The sequence below is a fragment of the Neomonachus schauinslandi genome, chromosome 12 (genome assembly GCF_002201575.2).
Source record: "Neomonachus schauinslandi chromosome 12, ASM220157v2, whole genome shotgun sequence".
Taxonomy (NCBI): Eukaryota; Metazoa; Chordata; class Mammalia; order Carnivora; family Phocidae; genus Neomonachus; species Neomonachus schauinslandi.
This window is the reverse complement of record NC_058414.1, coordinates 25,808,922-25,825,418: the sequence shown is the minus strand read 5'-3', so window position 1 is coordinate 25,825,418 and position 16,497 is coordinate 25,808,922. Positions and strand designations below refer to the sequence as shown.

At 34.9% G+C, this 16,497-nt stretch overlaps 1 protein-coding gene across 7 annotated transcripts in view; it reads left to right on the top strand.

The window, feature by feature from the left end:
* Window positions 1–16,497, top strand: part of CACNA2D1 (calcium voltage-gated channel auxiliary subunit alpha2delta 1) — a 503,379-nt gene that overhangs the window by 331,215 nt on the left and 155,667 nt on the right. For all 7 annotated transcript variants that reach the window (XM_021689797.2, XM_021689799.2, XM_021689796.2 and 4 more), the window contains exon 6: window positions 225–354. In XM_021689797.2, the coding sequence (XP_021545472.2) occupies window positions 225–354 (130 nt within the window). The remainder of the gene's footprint in view (window positions 1–224; window positions 355–16,497) is intronic.

Genomic DNA, 16,497 nt, shown 5'->3' with positions numbered 1-16,497 from the left:
CATGTTAGTTTCAGGTATACAGCACAACAATTGATATTTCTATATATCGGAAAACAAGTACCACAGTAAGTCTTGATGTCATCATGGTACTATATTTTTAAATATTCTTATAGATATGTTTTTTTTTTGAAGACCATGCACTTGTCAAATGAAGACAAGAATGTGAGAGTATCTGTTACCTCAAGTTGTAATATTATTTTTCTTGTCTATCTTTTCTGATACAGCCTGAAAAAAATGAGAGTGAGCCAGGCAGCCAGAGGATAAAACCTGTTTTTATTGAGGATGCTAATTTTGGACGACAGATATCCTATCAACATGCCGCAGTCCATATTCCCACGGACATCTATGAGGGCTGTAAGTAAAAGAATTTAAACAGCTGTTGGAATACCATGCTCTTGTCTGTCTTTTATATCTCAGATTTGGGGAAGAAAAAGACAAAAATGGGATACAGTTTTGTTTACATATCATTTAAGAGTGTGTGGTCAACTCTGTATAAAAGAAGAAATCTGATTTTTATGAGCAGTTGATGTTCTTGTAGCCTCACTATGTGAATATTTGCAGGAGAGTCTGCATCCATTGGAGATGTCCTTCTATTATTGAGTAAAAAAATCTGCCTTCCCTATTGCCATCGAAACTGAAAATTAATAGACTTTTAAAAAATCAAAATTACATAGCACAAGTGCACACAAATGCAGATAGACAAACTGTAAAGGCAGAGAGCGATACATTTTAGACTGTGCAGTTTTCAGTCCCATCTTAGGGTTTTCTGTATGTGTCTGCCTGTCTTACCCTCGGATATAGATAAAAAATACCTGCCTCCCTATATGTTATGGGCTCAAGATAAATGCTGGGAAAGACTAAAGAAAGAGAGAACCACTGAGTGGAAGACTTGCTGGAGAAGGCTTCACTGAGAGAAAGGGAGGGGAATAAGTTCCTTAGGACGGTATAGGGCAGGGAGCTTTTACAAGTGGAGTGACAGAGATACCCTATATATTAGTAAGGGTAGAGCCTGAGAATCTGACTAGGATAATCTATTATCTATGAGGACTACCCAAGGCCCAGAAAGCAGGGTCTTTGTTCAGTCGTAGCTCTTGGCTCCTATGTTCACCATTCTCTAACCAATTTCTACTCTGCCTTCTTGCCTAAGTAATTAGTGAGATTTTTAAAAGTACCATTTGAGATTTTTAAAAGTACTTTTCTTATATTCCCCTTAATTAGAGAGGCTGTAGAGTGAATTGGGTGTCTAGAACTGCCTGGGTTCTGGAGCCAGATGGCCTGAGTTCAAAGCTAAATTTTTGCAGTATTTTTTTTTTTAATTTTATTTATTTGAGAGACAGCACCAGGTGGGGCAGTGGGCATAGGGAGAGGGAGGAACAGACTCCCTGCTGAGCAGGGAGCCTGAAGTGGGGTTTGATCCAGGGACCCCAGGATCATGACCTGAGCTGAAAGCAGACGCTTAAGCGACTGAACCACTCAGGTGCCCCTTTGCAATATTTTTTTCTTTTTTAAAAAGATTTTATTTATTTATTTGACAGAGAAAGAGAGAGCCCACACAAGCAGGGGGAGGGAGAGGGAGAAGTAGGCTCCCCGCTGAGCAGGGAGCCCGATGCAGGGCTCGATCCCGGGACCCTGGGATCATGACCTGAGCTGAAGGTAGACGCTTAGGGACTGAGCCACCCAGGCGCCCCTGCAGTATTTTTTTCTTAAGCAAATCCTTTAAATTTCTGGGCAAGTGTTTTCTCACCTGTAAAATGGGGATAAGATTACTCAACTAAAAGATGAGCGAGGATAAAGTAATATACTTATTTTCCAGCCTAGTAGTAGGTGCTATTTAAATGTTTTTTGTTACTGTTAATTACAGTTCAAGTTTATTTAAGCACAGGGGACTAAGTACAGGGACTAATAATATAAATTATCATTTATATTTTGGATTCACTGAGATTGTTTAAAAGGGAATTTGAAATGCATATGTAATTCTTTTCATAACAGATTTCCTCTTGATCAAATTATTCTGTTTTTAATTTTAAAAAAGTACATAATGTTTTCTTCCTATCAATTCTTTTAAATGTATGATTTTTCTTTATTGATAAAAGAAACAAAATGATGTATATGGGTAGTTTCTGTTGTTACATGAGAATTAAACGTAATTAGACTTCTTTACTGTTTATTCCAGGTTCTTTTAGGAATTACTTGGGATTTGGGTTCAGATTTCTTTTTTAAACTTTGATTATGGTGTACTGTTTAAAAGAACTATCTTGATATTTGCAATTACATTTTGTAACTGTTAAAACTATTCAGACAATATAAGCTGTATGATTATTTCTAATTTTTTTAAAATTAATTTTCATCCACCTTCATTTCAAATTTTTTTATCACCAATTGTTTTTTGGGTATGCCAACAAAATAATCTTACTACGTTTAAATTATATCTTCCTATTGAATTCACATTAGAAGAACACACTGGCTGGATATGGAAGTTTTGCGTCACAATAATTTTTTGTCAGTACTCTATGGATTTCCTGGCACTGTTTTTTGTTTGTTTGTTTGTTTTTGTTCTTGTTTTTTTGGTCCTGTATTACTATGTTGAAGAAACTTGAGGCCAACTTCAGTGTTTTCAATTTGTTAGAAAGCTGTCATTATTGTGTTGCTGTTTTGTTGCCTCATATTTGGAGATTTTTTTTCCTTACTCCTGAAAATCAGTATCATTATCAAGAAGATACTCAAGTCACTGATTTTTTTTTTTTAATCTGTGGAACACTTTGTTAAAATATATATTTGCATGTTCTTGGGGAGGCAGTCTGTCTAGAATCAGTAGTCAAGATAGATTCTCTGAGCAAGTCCATAGATTATTGTTTGTCATTCCCAAAGAAAAGAAAAAGAACAAGTTTAAGTGTATTGTGGTTTTAATCTGCTTGCTTGTGGATGTAGAGGTTTGGGGAAGTTGGGATGGGTGTTTTGAAGAGCTTTGTCTTTGTGCCGATTCTGCCCACTTCTCCCCACCTTTGATAGGATAGAAAGAGCCAGTGGGTCACAGCACTGTTCTTTGCTGGACATGGGGCCCTTCACTGACGAAACTTGGGAAAGAGGAGGGTTTGCACGTACTTACTGATTTGTATGGCACATGAGGTGTCTCTCTAAGGCCAGGAGCTTACTTCCTAGTCTGGATGGCACATGAGACACCATTTCAGTCCCAGTATGGTATAAAGACTCCATTACCTTGCTGGCCCACTCAGCCCAGTTCTTTCCCTTCAGGTATACAAAATAATGAGGCTCTTCATAGTTTCTCTCATTCACGTTCCTACGGAACAGTAAATCTTTTTTTCCTCTCTGTAGAAAAATTTCCTTGCGGTTCAGGCAATCTGTTAGGGATTGTCAAGAAATCCTCAAATTTTTCATTCAATTCTCAAGGAAGGATATGGATACTTTACACATTTTAAAAGGTTTTTTTCCCCTCTAAAAAGCGTATACCATTATGGCAAATTTTAATATAGCATACATATTTAACATAGGAAATTAAAGTGTCCAGCAATAGCAGCTCCTGAAGCTAACCATGATTAACAGTTTGGGGCCATAGTCCTGTAGAATAACTTTAAATGCAGGAACTAACGTCCAAATGAGATATTTCACACTGCTTTTCAACTTGCCTTTTCCTGAACTTAGAGATTCTTGTTAGAGTATTAGAAGGCTGCAAATGGGAGAAATATTTCTCCTCAGGAGTAGGTTACCCAGAAAAAAATAAAGTGATTGTGCTTAGTTTCTCAATGACATGTTTGAGAAATAAGTGAAAAAAGGGATTTCTCATTTTTTCCATAGATAATTAGTGCCTAATTTACCAGTCTAGTAAATTACCTTGTGCATACCTTTTGTGAACAACAAGGGTCAGAAGACTCCACAATTCCATTGGCCTGGTTAATACACCATTTTTTTTTGAATTAGTAGTTGCTTGACTCCATGCTAACCTTTTTTAATGTAGTATCTCCTTTATTTACTGTAACATTGTTTAAGTAATTTTGAAGAAGGGAAAACTGAAGCAGTCTTTAAGGAAAGGCCGTATTATTAATAAGAGATGGGGTCAGAATTCAAATAAAGTCTAATTCCAATCTTTATATTTTTAATCACTATAATAAATGAAATTCTTGGTATTTTAGAGTTAATTTTAACTCTTATGTTATTTGGGAGACAGAATTGTCCACTGGAATTAGTAAGATAATGTGTTCTACGTGATAATCTTTATTTTCTTACTTTTTTTTCTTTCCCTCTCTTTGATTTTTTTTTTTCCTTTTCAGTTGAAATCATACATAGTTAAAGTCTTCATCTGTTATATGCTGGAACAGACATGAAAATAGACACAAAGTGAACCTAAACATAATTTTTAAAATAATATTAATTGCGACATGGTATACATAGGTTTTTTTTATTATATTTCAAAAGTTTCGAATTTTATAAATGTTTTTCTTTCCAATTTAGAGTAAACTATGTGTACACATCTGCAGAAGATGATCTTAATAGTCTCAGGGAATAAAAAATACTTTGATTTTGAAAATGAGATAAAATATTTAAATAGGTGTTTTCAGAAGTCTAAGGCATACTTGGGAACGTGTCTTAATTAAAAAAAGAGAAAGCTCTGTCTTGGATTATTTATTTAGTCTCATTTATCTTAATAGTGGCTTCTCCCCCTTTGCTGAAATCTCATCAGTAAGACTCTGACCTCTCTGGCCTCTACTCTTTTAAAATTCATATTCCATGTTATGCGCTTTGTGAGTAAATGACACAGGAGTAAAATCAGAAATGTCAAGAAGATCTTGAAATTTAATGATTACCGGTATTCTTCATGAAGTTCTTCGGAATATATCAGATTTACAGGATTGTTCTGGGTTTCCAAATTTAATAAATGTGAAAGCTTCCTTTAATTGAAGGCTTAACTGAAGGAAACAGCCTGTTCTTTCTCTAAGACAGTTGTGTGACTATATTCTCATAAGGAATCTCATGTTCTAATTTCTTAGAGGCAATTACTTCTTAAAGTCCCAAGAATTGAAATGGGATTATCTTTGCTCATTGATATATTTAAAGTTTTAGAGTAGTACATTTAATTAGAGCCATATCTGAAAGTGTTCATTTTTGAGAATTTCACTGGTTCAAAAGAATCTCAGTAATGAGGGAAAATAGTAACTCCAAATTACATAACATTTTCAGGTATTCAATACTTTTGTCCTTATACTTACATTATAATGTAAGCAAGACAATTATTTCCATTTTAGAAATTGAAAAATGAACTTTTATCTTAAGGGAGTATTCATTTTGATAAAGGAAGACAGAATTTTCAGGAATTGTTTGTCTTTTAAAGTCTCACTTGCTTTACTAACAATACTTCTTATAAATTGAACTACTTAAAATTACTAATACTGCAATTGCAATTTAACTTGCTGTTGATTTATTTTGTCTTTATAGCTACAGTATCTCAAATGATATCAGTATAAAAAATAGAGGAAAAAGCTGCCCTACCTTTGCTGACAATTGTATAGATAGCTTTTCAGTCTTTATAAATTTTAACAACAAATCTGTTTCAAGAGATAGACATCACTTATTTATAGAGTGCTAATTAATAGTTTACATTGGTTTTAAACAACTCCATTTTGTTATTCCAATAAGTAACAATGTGGGTAATATCTCTTATAGTTTTAAGAAAGTTAATATTTTAGTTGATTGGCATCCTCAAAATAAGGCTGTCTGACTTTACAGCTTCAATAGTTGTAAAGATAGATGAAAACTCTTTTAAAAAAAATATTTGGTGCTCTTGGGCAAAAGGCTGGATTCACAAGTCTGTCATTTTTTTTTCAACAAAGCATAGTCCATGTGAAAAGATTTCACTGGATTGATGTTACTTTATGTTATTGCTTCACCAAATACATTTTGTAAGAAGAAACTTTACATAATATTGGTAAAATACTTTCAGTGTATAGTCTTAGTTTTTAAATTGTAATTAACTTAGAAATAAAGTTTGTCCCGTATGTCTTTTCTTTAACGAACTGAAATTAAAGAGTAAAATTGTGAGCTCTTGGATAAGTGATTTGAAGGAAATGCAACCATGGGGAATAGGATTATTTGATGTAACTTAGAATAATTAATATGAATAAGGTAGATTACTTTGGACGTAACTGGTTTGGTTATAACCAAAGTAGACTTTGTAAAAAGTTAACAAAAAAGGACGAGAGCTATCAACTACAGAGCTTAATTGTTTTGTCACTTAGTGTTTGGTTTTGAAATATGCATTCTCTTCTTTTGACTATAGTGATTGTTGATACATTTTAGTTTCAGTTATCTCATGAGTATATATCTTTCATCTGTATTTGGCATATTTAACAAATATTTTGAATTATTTATGGGATAGCTCAGGAAAAAAAAAACTGTAGACAAAAATCACAGTTGTGCTCTGTTCTCAAAGTACCAAATAATATATATTTATATGTGCTAAGAAAAATAACACTTTTATAATATAGCAGTATTATAGGTTTGAGGTAAAATGTTATTAACTATCTTGTATTAGGGTAGAGATCTAGGAAAGTTCACAATAAGATAACCTGGACCACATTAGTTTTATGAAACATGGTATTATTGAATTACTTCAAAAGCAGCCAGTAATTAAGTGAAAGTTTACTAATTTGAGATTAGTTTCAGATATGTTCAATATGTATCATGAGTAGAAAAATTATAAAATATTCTATTTATTTTGCCTGTAGTGGATGGAAATGGAACATAAAATGAACAAATAAAGAATAGAATGGGCTACATGATAGAATGATAAATGTTCTATATAAAAATAGGGCAGGGCTATAGGTAGTTCCTGGGTTAGGAGTGGGGAGTTGGTATTTTAAAATAGATAAAGGAAGGCCTTGAGGATTGGGTAGCAGAGGCCTTGCCATATATAGCCTAATGGATAATTGCACAGGCTTTGATTTTTACTGATACTGTTCTAGTTCAGTATGCTTTAACAAAATACCATAGACTGAGTGGCTTAAACAGTAGGTATTATTTATTACGGTTCTGGAGGCTGTGAAGTCCAAGATCAAGGTGCAGGTGCTGGTGGATTTGGTTCCTAGTGAGGGTTCTCTGTCTGGTGTGCATGGTTCCTAGTGAGGGTTCTCTGTCTGGTGTGCAGATGGCCACCATCTTGCTCTGTGCTCAAATGACCTTCTCTTCATACATGTAGAGAGAGAGCGTGCGCGCGAGAGAGCTCTGCTCTCTTCCTCTTCTTATGGGGACCCTAATCTTACTATGGAGGTTCTATCTTCATGAAATCCTCTATCTCTCATGACTTCCCAAAGGCCCCATTCTAATGCTGTCTCATGGGGATTAGGGCTTCCATCTAGGAATTTTGGGAGGACACAAACATAGAAGCTGCATGGAGGTAATGAAGGTAAAATGAGCTGATAAGGTTGGGGCCCGAATCTTGTAGGATTGGTGGCCTTATAAGAAGAGGTTTTTATATGTACTCACACAGAGAAAAGGTCATGTGAGGACATAAGAAGGCAGCTGTCTGCAAGCCCAGAAAGAATGCTATCACAGGAATTCAAAAAGGCAATCACCTTGATCTTTGATTTCTCAGCCCCAGAACTGTGAGAAAATAAATTTCTCATTTAAGCCACCCAGTCAATGGTATTTTGTTATGGCAGTCAGAGCTGACAAAAACGCAAATTTATTTCCTGAGGAAAAAAATGCTGTAGTTTTTAACTCAGGGTTTAAAAGAATAAAAAACAAGGTATGAAAAAATTCTGTTGTATATTTCATACTTTGTACTGAAATACAATAGTTGAGAAATATTTGGCTGCTATATTTGGATTTACAAGCCCCCCCCCTTTTTTTTTTTCCATTTTAATTCAGAATCGTGATTTCTGTGCTTGCCCTTGAAGCACTTGTGCCCTGGAAACCAATTAATGTTCACCAAACTCAATAGATGAGTAGATCTGATTGGAATGACAGTGAATTTGCAATTCTAACCCTCTGTAGTAATGATTAGATTGATCACTTTCGTGGAGAATTCCCTAAGTTATTTAGTGGATATGTAGGCTTTGCAGATATAGAGACTGAAATTTATAGTTACCGAAGTGTGGTTTTGTTTGATTTTTGTTTTGTCACATTTAAAAGAGGGCAGAAGACTGTTCTAAGAACCTGATTGTCTAGTCATTCGATCATGGAGCCCAGTATCCAGGATGGTGCTGACAAATTGTTTACTGTTCTGTGCAGATAATGTTCTGTGCACACTACAAATTGATTACATTTTGGAACACTCTGTTCATTGATTTCATTTTGGAACACTCCGTTCCTGGTTCAATTTGCAAAGCTTCTCAGTCCCTTAATTGAAACTTGAAGGATATTTCAACCCATTAAGATATTTGGAATTGTAAAAATCCGTATCTCATTAAAAATAAAGTTGTAAATTAGCTCTAGAGGTAGCTACTCTTGCAAGGTTCACTCACCTCTTATATGTTTATAATGGTGGTTGCTTCTGTCTTTTGTATCACCCGCCATGTTATTGACAACTACTCCTTATTTCTAGCAGAATTTTTCTGGCATGTTCTAAACAAAATTTGAGTTGTTTTACCCAGTCTTTTCCATTTTATACATGTCACATTAACATCTCTCAAGTATGTATTTCATTTATTTCACTTAATCTCTTTATTCATAAAATTTTGTACTAATGACAAGTGGGCATAATACTTTTGATAAAATTTGTAAGTCACTTTGTGTTGTATAGGAATCACTTTGTTGTACAAGTGTGACACGTGGTTTGTTGTGAAAATCTAACTTTATTTTGCTAGCCTCCTACACTTTTTCAGTCAATGACCGTAGATAAAAGTGACTTTCCTGGGGACTTTGTAATAATAAAGTGGCCTTGGTCATTTTAAGTCCTAAAAACAGTTTAAAAAGTTTCAATTCCGAAATTAAAATGTGTATTCCCATGTAAGAGTCAAAATTCCCAGTTTGACTTAGTATTTATTAATTCTTCTCCCCTCCCCTAGATGAGAGCTAATGGAAGCCAACAGTAGAAAAGGGGCCAGCAGGTGAGCATTTCCTAGCCATTCTCTGAATTTTACCCCCACCGGGTAGAAGCAAGGAAAGGAAAGGAAGGAAGAAGATCCTTGTGGCTGGGCTGGGTGGCTTTAGGGCAGACATGGGTAGATGATAGGTCTTACAGATAATTTGAACTCTTTCTTTGGAGGAACGATTTTGTGGGTTATTGAGACATTTCTTGCTGGGTTCTTCTCTTCTGTAGTTCATTTGATTCAGCAGACACACATCTTTATATGGTGAGAACTTAATGCTAGTTGATTCCATAGCCCTAGGTGGCATTTTAGATTGGCCTCCCCAGAACCAGCTAGGGTACTGTAGGACAATAGTAACATCTACATGCTTCATACCAGTCTTAGCAGATGCTACCAAGTCAGTCAAAATTGGGGCATAAAATGTTGCATAGTTCATAATGTTTTACTGTATGTCTCTTGTACTATATTTCATTACAAAAGTTTTCTCTTCTTATTGCCTATTTGGCCAAATGGAAATTCTCCTGTTCTTGGGAGCCTCGTGAAGAATGTCCTCTAAGTCAAGAGTACTTAGAAAGGTGATTAAAAAACTTTTGTCAACATAACATGGTTGATTTTGATACTGAATTAAATGTAAACCTCATCTAGTTAGACTAACATCCTTGTGTAGATCACATAAATCCCAGATCTTGATCTAGCGTGCATATATCTCACTAAGGAATATCCTAGATCTTCACTTCTTTTCAGAGCTGGTATTTCTCAGTGCTCTTTCTTAAAGGAGAGATCAAATATTATACAACAGGTTTATTAAATGTCCTTAATTCCTATTTGTTTTTCATACCTTACTGGGAGCGGGAGCTGTGTTAAAAAGAAAATATTCTGTGAATTTTTTTAGTTCATGTATGAACAAGAATAGGAATTTGCAAAAGGTCCAGTTATCTCTACACTTTTGCTTATGGTTGAGTGGGAACAACAAATAAAAATTCACTTTTTTTTTGTTTGTTTCTATAGAGAAATTTGAGAGGGAACATAGAAGCATGGTCTGAAAGGATGTTTGGACAATGCAATGCTCTGTAAACGTGATAGCTGGAAATGAGAAGTGTACTTGGCTAGCTTTCTATGATGCGTATAACAAGTGACAGGCCATTCAAAGGTTGAAGAAGAGAGATAATGAAATCTTAAATTAGAATAGCTTTCCAAACAGACTGACAGTACTGTTCACAGCAAATTAAAAAGGGATTGACAATTGGAGAGAAAATGGAGGCCTGGAATCTGAGATGAGAATTTTTTAATCATCTGGCATGTTGCTTCATGTATAAAATCTTAGCAGAATTCTCCCTAGAGAGAAAAAGGCATTTAAAAGATCTTTCTAAAGTCCTATTAGAAAAGAAAGATTTTGAATGGACTAAAGATACCAACACTAGTTTGTCTCAAGATAGAAAGCTTGTATTTTAGAAGTTCAGGGGCTGTGAGCTACACGAATATCGAAATGGGATTTAGTCAGTACTTAGTAGAGCAACTGAAGTTATATTTTAACTTAATGAATAATATGCAACCCTTTTAAAAAAATAGTGCTTAAGGTATATACTGTTGGAAAGATACAGTGATATAGGCCTTGCTCGTTGTTTCATTCCTGTGTAAAAGTTGTTTTTGTTTCGTGTCAATGATAGTAAGTAGAAGCTGGGAGAAGTTCCTTATTAGCTCTCATGGACACTGGGGCCGTTTCTTGTTTCCTATTCACCTGGTCTGGAACATGAATGAAGAAATGTTCCATTACTACGCTTCCAAGTATATGAAGACCCGTTGTTGTTTCTGTACTCTCTTGGTAATCACTGTCAGTGATGTGGAAGTGATCAGCAATTATTAGGCCACTTGGAAGATAGAAAATAAGACCCTAGGAGAGTTACACAAATAGTGGAAGGCTTTATTTTTCAAAGAAACTAATCTTGTATTCAATGGTATGTTTAATTTTTTTTTTTTTTTTTACACTTTGTTTTAAAGATTTGAGAGAGAAGGGGAGAGCGAGAAAGCGCGCACGTGCATGCATGTGTGGGAGGAGGGGCAGAGACAGAGGAAGAGAGAGAATTGTCAAGCAGACTCCCTGCTCAGTGCAGAGCCTGACCCGGGGCTTGATCTCCAGACACTGAGATCATGACCTGAGCCAAATCAAGAGTCGGCTGTTTAATTGACTGAGCCACCCAGATGCCCCTCAATGGTATTTTTAATACTTAAAATGATTTCTCTATTTAATTTTGATCTTTTGTAATCAGAGGGCATCCTTAACCCATAGAACATCCTCATTACAGAATAATCTAATTTTTGGACCTTCTTTCCTTATCAGCTCCACCCCAAAACTAAGAAACAACTGACAAAAACTAGTGTTTCAGGAATTTTTCAGTATACACATGCCGCCTTTTCCCATTTCTAATGGAAAGGTTAATGGAAAAAAATGTTTTATCCCCTGTATTTTTGTCATTTATTGTTGAAGTTTTTGTATTTCCAATTTAAAATAACATATTTTTATAAAATTGTTTTCTTGGGGTGTCTGGGTGGCTCAGTTGGTTGAGTGTCTGCCTTCGGCTCAGGTCATGATCTCCCGGGATCGAGTCCCAAGTCTGATACCCTGCTCTGCTTCTGTGCATTCTCTCTCTCTCTCTCTCTCTCTGTCTCAAATAAGTAAAATCTTTAAAAAAAAAAAAAAAAAAAAAAAAACAAATACTTTCTAAATGTGAACAGCTTTTTTTTTTTTTTTTAAGATTTTATTTATTTTATTTGACAGAGAGAATGAGAGAGAGAGAGCACATGAGAGGGGGGAGGGTCAGAGGGAGAAGCAGACTCCCTGACGAGCAGGGAGCCCGATGCGGGACTCGATCCAGGGACTCCAGGATCATGACCTGAGCCGAAGGCAGTTGCTTAACCAACTGAGCCACCCAGGCGCCCTAAATGTGAACAGCTTTTAAGAAATAATTTTGCATATGTAATAGTTATTTCTGGTATTTTGACCTAAAAATTCCTTTTTGTAACTAGCTTCAATACCAGTTTTCTAGTCTAGAGAATAATTACCATATTAAAAAACAGCCGAATTTTTTCATCACACATAATTCTAAAAGATTGATAGCTATTTGAAAAATAAAATAATTCCTGAAAGGACCAAAATGTTTGTCGTCAATTTAAAATATAATTCCAAATAAGGATCTACAAAAATATTTGAGAAATAGAAACTTTTCTCAAGTATCTAATTGATAGAAGTGAGTGATAGCCATCTATAATATTAAAAGACCATACAAATATTAGGTATATAATCATCTTAATGCAGAAAGCTATTTATTTTAGTTGTAGTGAAGTCACTGATCATAGTTATTTATTTGTATTTCACTTGTGTTACAGTTTGTTTTTTAAACCCAGTCCTGTTAAAATCTTCTCTTAAGAGTCTAAATTTATTCAACTTACTATCTGATTTTTTTTTTATTCTCAGAAGGATGCTCTAGGTTGTTTTTGGAGATATTTGAAAAATTTCTGAAGTAGAAAAATTGAGAAGTCCTGCAATGGTGAAGTTTCAAGTACAATGGATAGCCTTTGATAGAAATGGAAAATGGTACCAAAATTAAAAAAAAAAATTAAGGGGTAGGAAAATTTTAAAATGATGAAAGGAAAATGATAGTCCAGTGAATATTGAAATAAACAGTGATTTAGCAAAAATAAAGTTGGCATTTGTGAGAATATTTTAATACATACCATAGTACTTACCTCCAAGGTCTGTTAAGAGGATTAAAAGAAAGCACATAAAAAAAGACCATTGTTAGATGAGTGTTAAAGTCTATTACATCAGCAGCCCTCACTTTTCTAAGAAAATTTAGCTATCGGCATGCCTGGGTGGCTCAGTTGGTTAAGCGTCTGCCTTCAGCTCAGGTCAGGATCTCAGGGTCATGGGATAGAGCTCCAGATAGGGCTCCGCACTCAGCAGGGAGTCTGCTTGAGGTTCTCTCCCTCTCTTTCCCTGTCTGCCTTTCCCCATTCATGTTCTCTGTCTCTCTCTTTCTCTGTCTCTCTCTCCCTCTAATAAATAAATCTTAATTTATACCTGTTTTTTTAAATTTTAATCTTAGTCAAATGAAAATGTCATCTAGAAGTTCTTAACGTGTAATTGAGCACATATACATATCGTCTTACTCATTCGAGTTAAGAGAAATCAATGTTTTAAACAATAAAACAGGATGAATTATAGAATTAAACTCAAATATCACTGAACTAAGTTAGAATTATTTGATATTGATTAGTTTATTTTTGTAGCTCTTTGGTGAAGGTGATTACCATATCCTGTGTAGTTTGTGAACATGAACTTCAGCAAAGTTTGATATTTTAGTATTTTAATGAATAGACTGTGAGTCTGAAACTCTGAATTTGAGAGTACATTTACTTTGAAAGACAAAGTTTTTAATTTACAATCTTTCGTGTAATAAGTGGTGTTTTTTCAGAGTTGATAAGATTTTAATCTTTAAAGTGCAGTTAAGTTTACTGAACATAAATGATAAAATATTTTGCTACCATAGGCCAATTCTTAAGAGTAGCATTAGCAATACCTATCTGGGTATTTAGGTATATTTTACTCATAGGGCATTATATAAATTGTTTCTATCTGTCTCTAAAGGCGCTGCTAAGATTGAAAGCGATCTCTGTTTTTATGTATTCTAAGAAAATCTGAATAAATGTAAAGTAGTTTACAAGGATCTAATTGTATAACTGGTACTGATTTATACAGAGAATATTAGAAAATCCGAATAGAAGAATAAAAATAAGGCTGTTAAATAACTGACTCGTGCATTTTGTATATTATAGTATTTCAGCAAACTATATAAGCTATATGTAGTGACCATTAGGAATTAGGTAGAAAGATGAGTTATTTGGACTATGTGTCACATAATAGCATAATCACAATATTTTAATATTTCATCTCTACCTTTCAAGAATTTCAACATGTGGCCAGTTTTTTTCCTCTCTTTATCAGAGCAGTCTTCTCCATGGAACCATGTTCCACAGATGATTCCAAAGACAGTCCTGACTCAGCCTTTTATTAGGTTGTTCCTTTTGTGTTCTTGTATATAAATCATAATTAAAAGAGAAGCCATGATTGTCTAGTTTATAGGTCATGTTTTTAATGAAGTTAAAAATAATCATTCCATGAATGCACTTTTAATGAGTGTTTTGTGCTAAATGCCAAAGCTTAGTAGAGACTGCATTGCTCATCTGTATCTGAGTCTCTCTTTCAGACAAATTGAAGGATCAGACCTTTTCCTTCCTGCCATTAGGACTTGATTGGTGCTGCCCAGTGGGTTATGGTGGTAATGCTGTGTGTGGCTTTTCAACTGGTAAATTTAAATGTCTGCATTAGATTTTCTGGAACTCTCTTCCCTCCACATGACCATACGGGTGGAAATGGATGAAACTTGCATCAGTCTAAGGCCCTGAGTTGAATGAGTACATACTGCACTGACTAACCCCTCTTCCATGCCTGGATCCCACTAACAATAAGCTATGGGTTTGTAGGATGAGTAAGGAAAAACACACAAACTACTTTGATGTTTTACCCACTAAAATCATATACATATTATATGCATGTAAATATTCACACACACTCACATACTCACATATTAACTATATTCTGATAGTTATGCCTACCTAAGCTCTAAAATATCCCTCTTTCTTCTACTTACCTTTGTGTCATCATTCTATTTATAAAATGACTAACTACCTGGCTTCTTCTGCTTCTTAGGATTTTTTCCCTAAATATTTGAAAATCAGAATTTTATTTTTATTTTTTTAAAGATTTTATTTATTTATTTATTTATTTATTTTTTAAAGATTTTATTTATTTATTTGAGAGAGAGAATGAGAGAGAGAGAGCACATGAGAGGGGGGAGGGTCAGAGGGAGAAGCAGACTCCCCGCCGAGCAGGGAGCTCGATGCGGGACTCGATCCCGGGACTCTAGGATCATGACCTGAGCCGAAGGCAGTTGCTTAAGCAACTGAGCCACCCAGGCGCCCTAAAGATTTTATTTATTGAGAGAGAGTGAGAGGGAGAGAGGGAGAGAGAGAGAGCATGAGAATGGGGCAGGGCCAGAGGGAGAAGCTAACTCCCCGCTGAGCAGGGAGCCTGATGTGGGACTCGATCCTGGGACTCCGGGATCATGACCTGAGGTGAAGGCAGATGCTTAATTATCTGAGCCACCCAGGTGCCTGAGAACCAGAATTTTAATCTCAGTTTGTCTTCAAAATACATTTTTTTTAAAAGATTTATTTGACAGAAAGGGAGAGACAACGAGAGAGGGAACACAAGCAGGGGGAGTGGGAGGGGGAGAAGCAGGCTTCCCATGGAGCAGCGAGCCCGACGCAGGGCTTGATCGCAGGACCTTGAGATCATGACCCGAGCCGAAGGCAGACGCTTAACAACTGAGCCACCCAGGCGCCCCTCCAAAATAAATTTTAAAGCCTGGTATTTACCAAATATTAAATCCCTTATCAAACAGATTTATCTATAGCTATAAAATAAATGTCACTTTTATTTTCTTATTCTCAATCTTTTATTCTGTTTTTCTTTCTTTAATTGAGATTTTAAAAATATGACTGCTTAGGAAAAACAAAAACTCAAAGCTTTCTCTCTTAGGACATTGAATGATAGATTAATTTCAGACTGACCTTTTTAAATCCACATTTTTGTTCATTTCCAAGTCAACAGTCAAATTGAGGTATTATAAAAATATATGAATCTTACATGTTGAAATGATAGTCTCTAATTTATCAGTTTGTTTTAAAAAACTCAAAATTATTACAATATGTGATGTTAACTACCCTTCCCACTGACATGATTAGACTGTTGATAATTTATGACAAAATATAATTGAACTAACATGTACATTGTAATCATTAGGTTAGAAGGCATTTTCAAAATAAGAGATTTAAGTTTAACCTGGGTTAGTTGGCTATAAAGAATATACATATATAAAGAATACAGATTTTTTTATATATTGAATTACATATTGAAAGTCTTATAATCAGAAAGTGTTAATGAAAATTGAAAAAATAAAGGTTTTCAATGGGTCAAATTGGAATAGTATATGCCTTCATGATTTTCAAAGTAATGATGAACTATGTTTAAAAGGTGCATTTTGGAGCTTTTAGGTTTTCATTTGTTTTGTGAGTTCTTTGTCTAATTTGGCATTTTACTGGTGTTCATTTGTTGGATTTATGGCAAAATAGTGAAGACATCATGTGTGGCTCATTATCTTCTGTCCACATCCCTGAGATTCTGGCCATGCTGAGTTCAGAGCTTCTATAGTGGTAAAGGTACGGAAGGATGATTTGGTACAGTGAAAGTTGAAAATTCTGTTGTGACCAAGACATTCTTAATTTCAAACTTCAAATTCTTTTAGTACATACGGTAGTACACGTGCATAGTTATTTT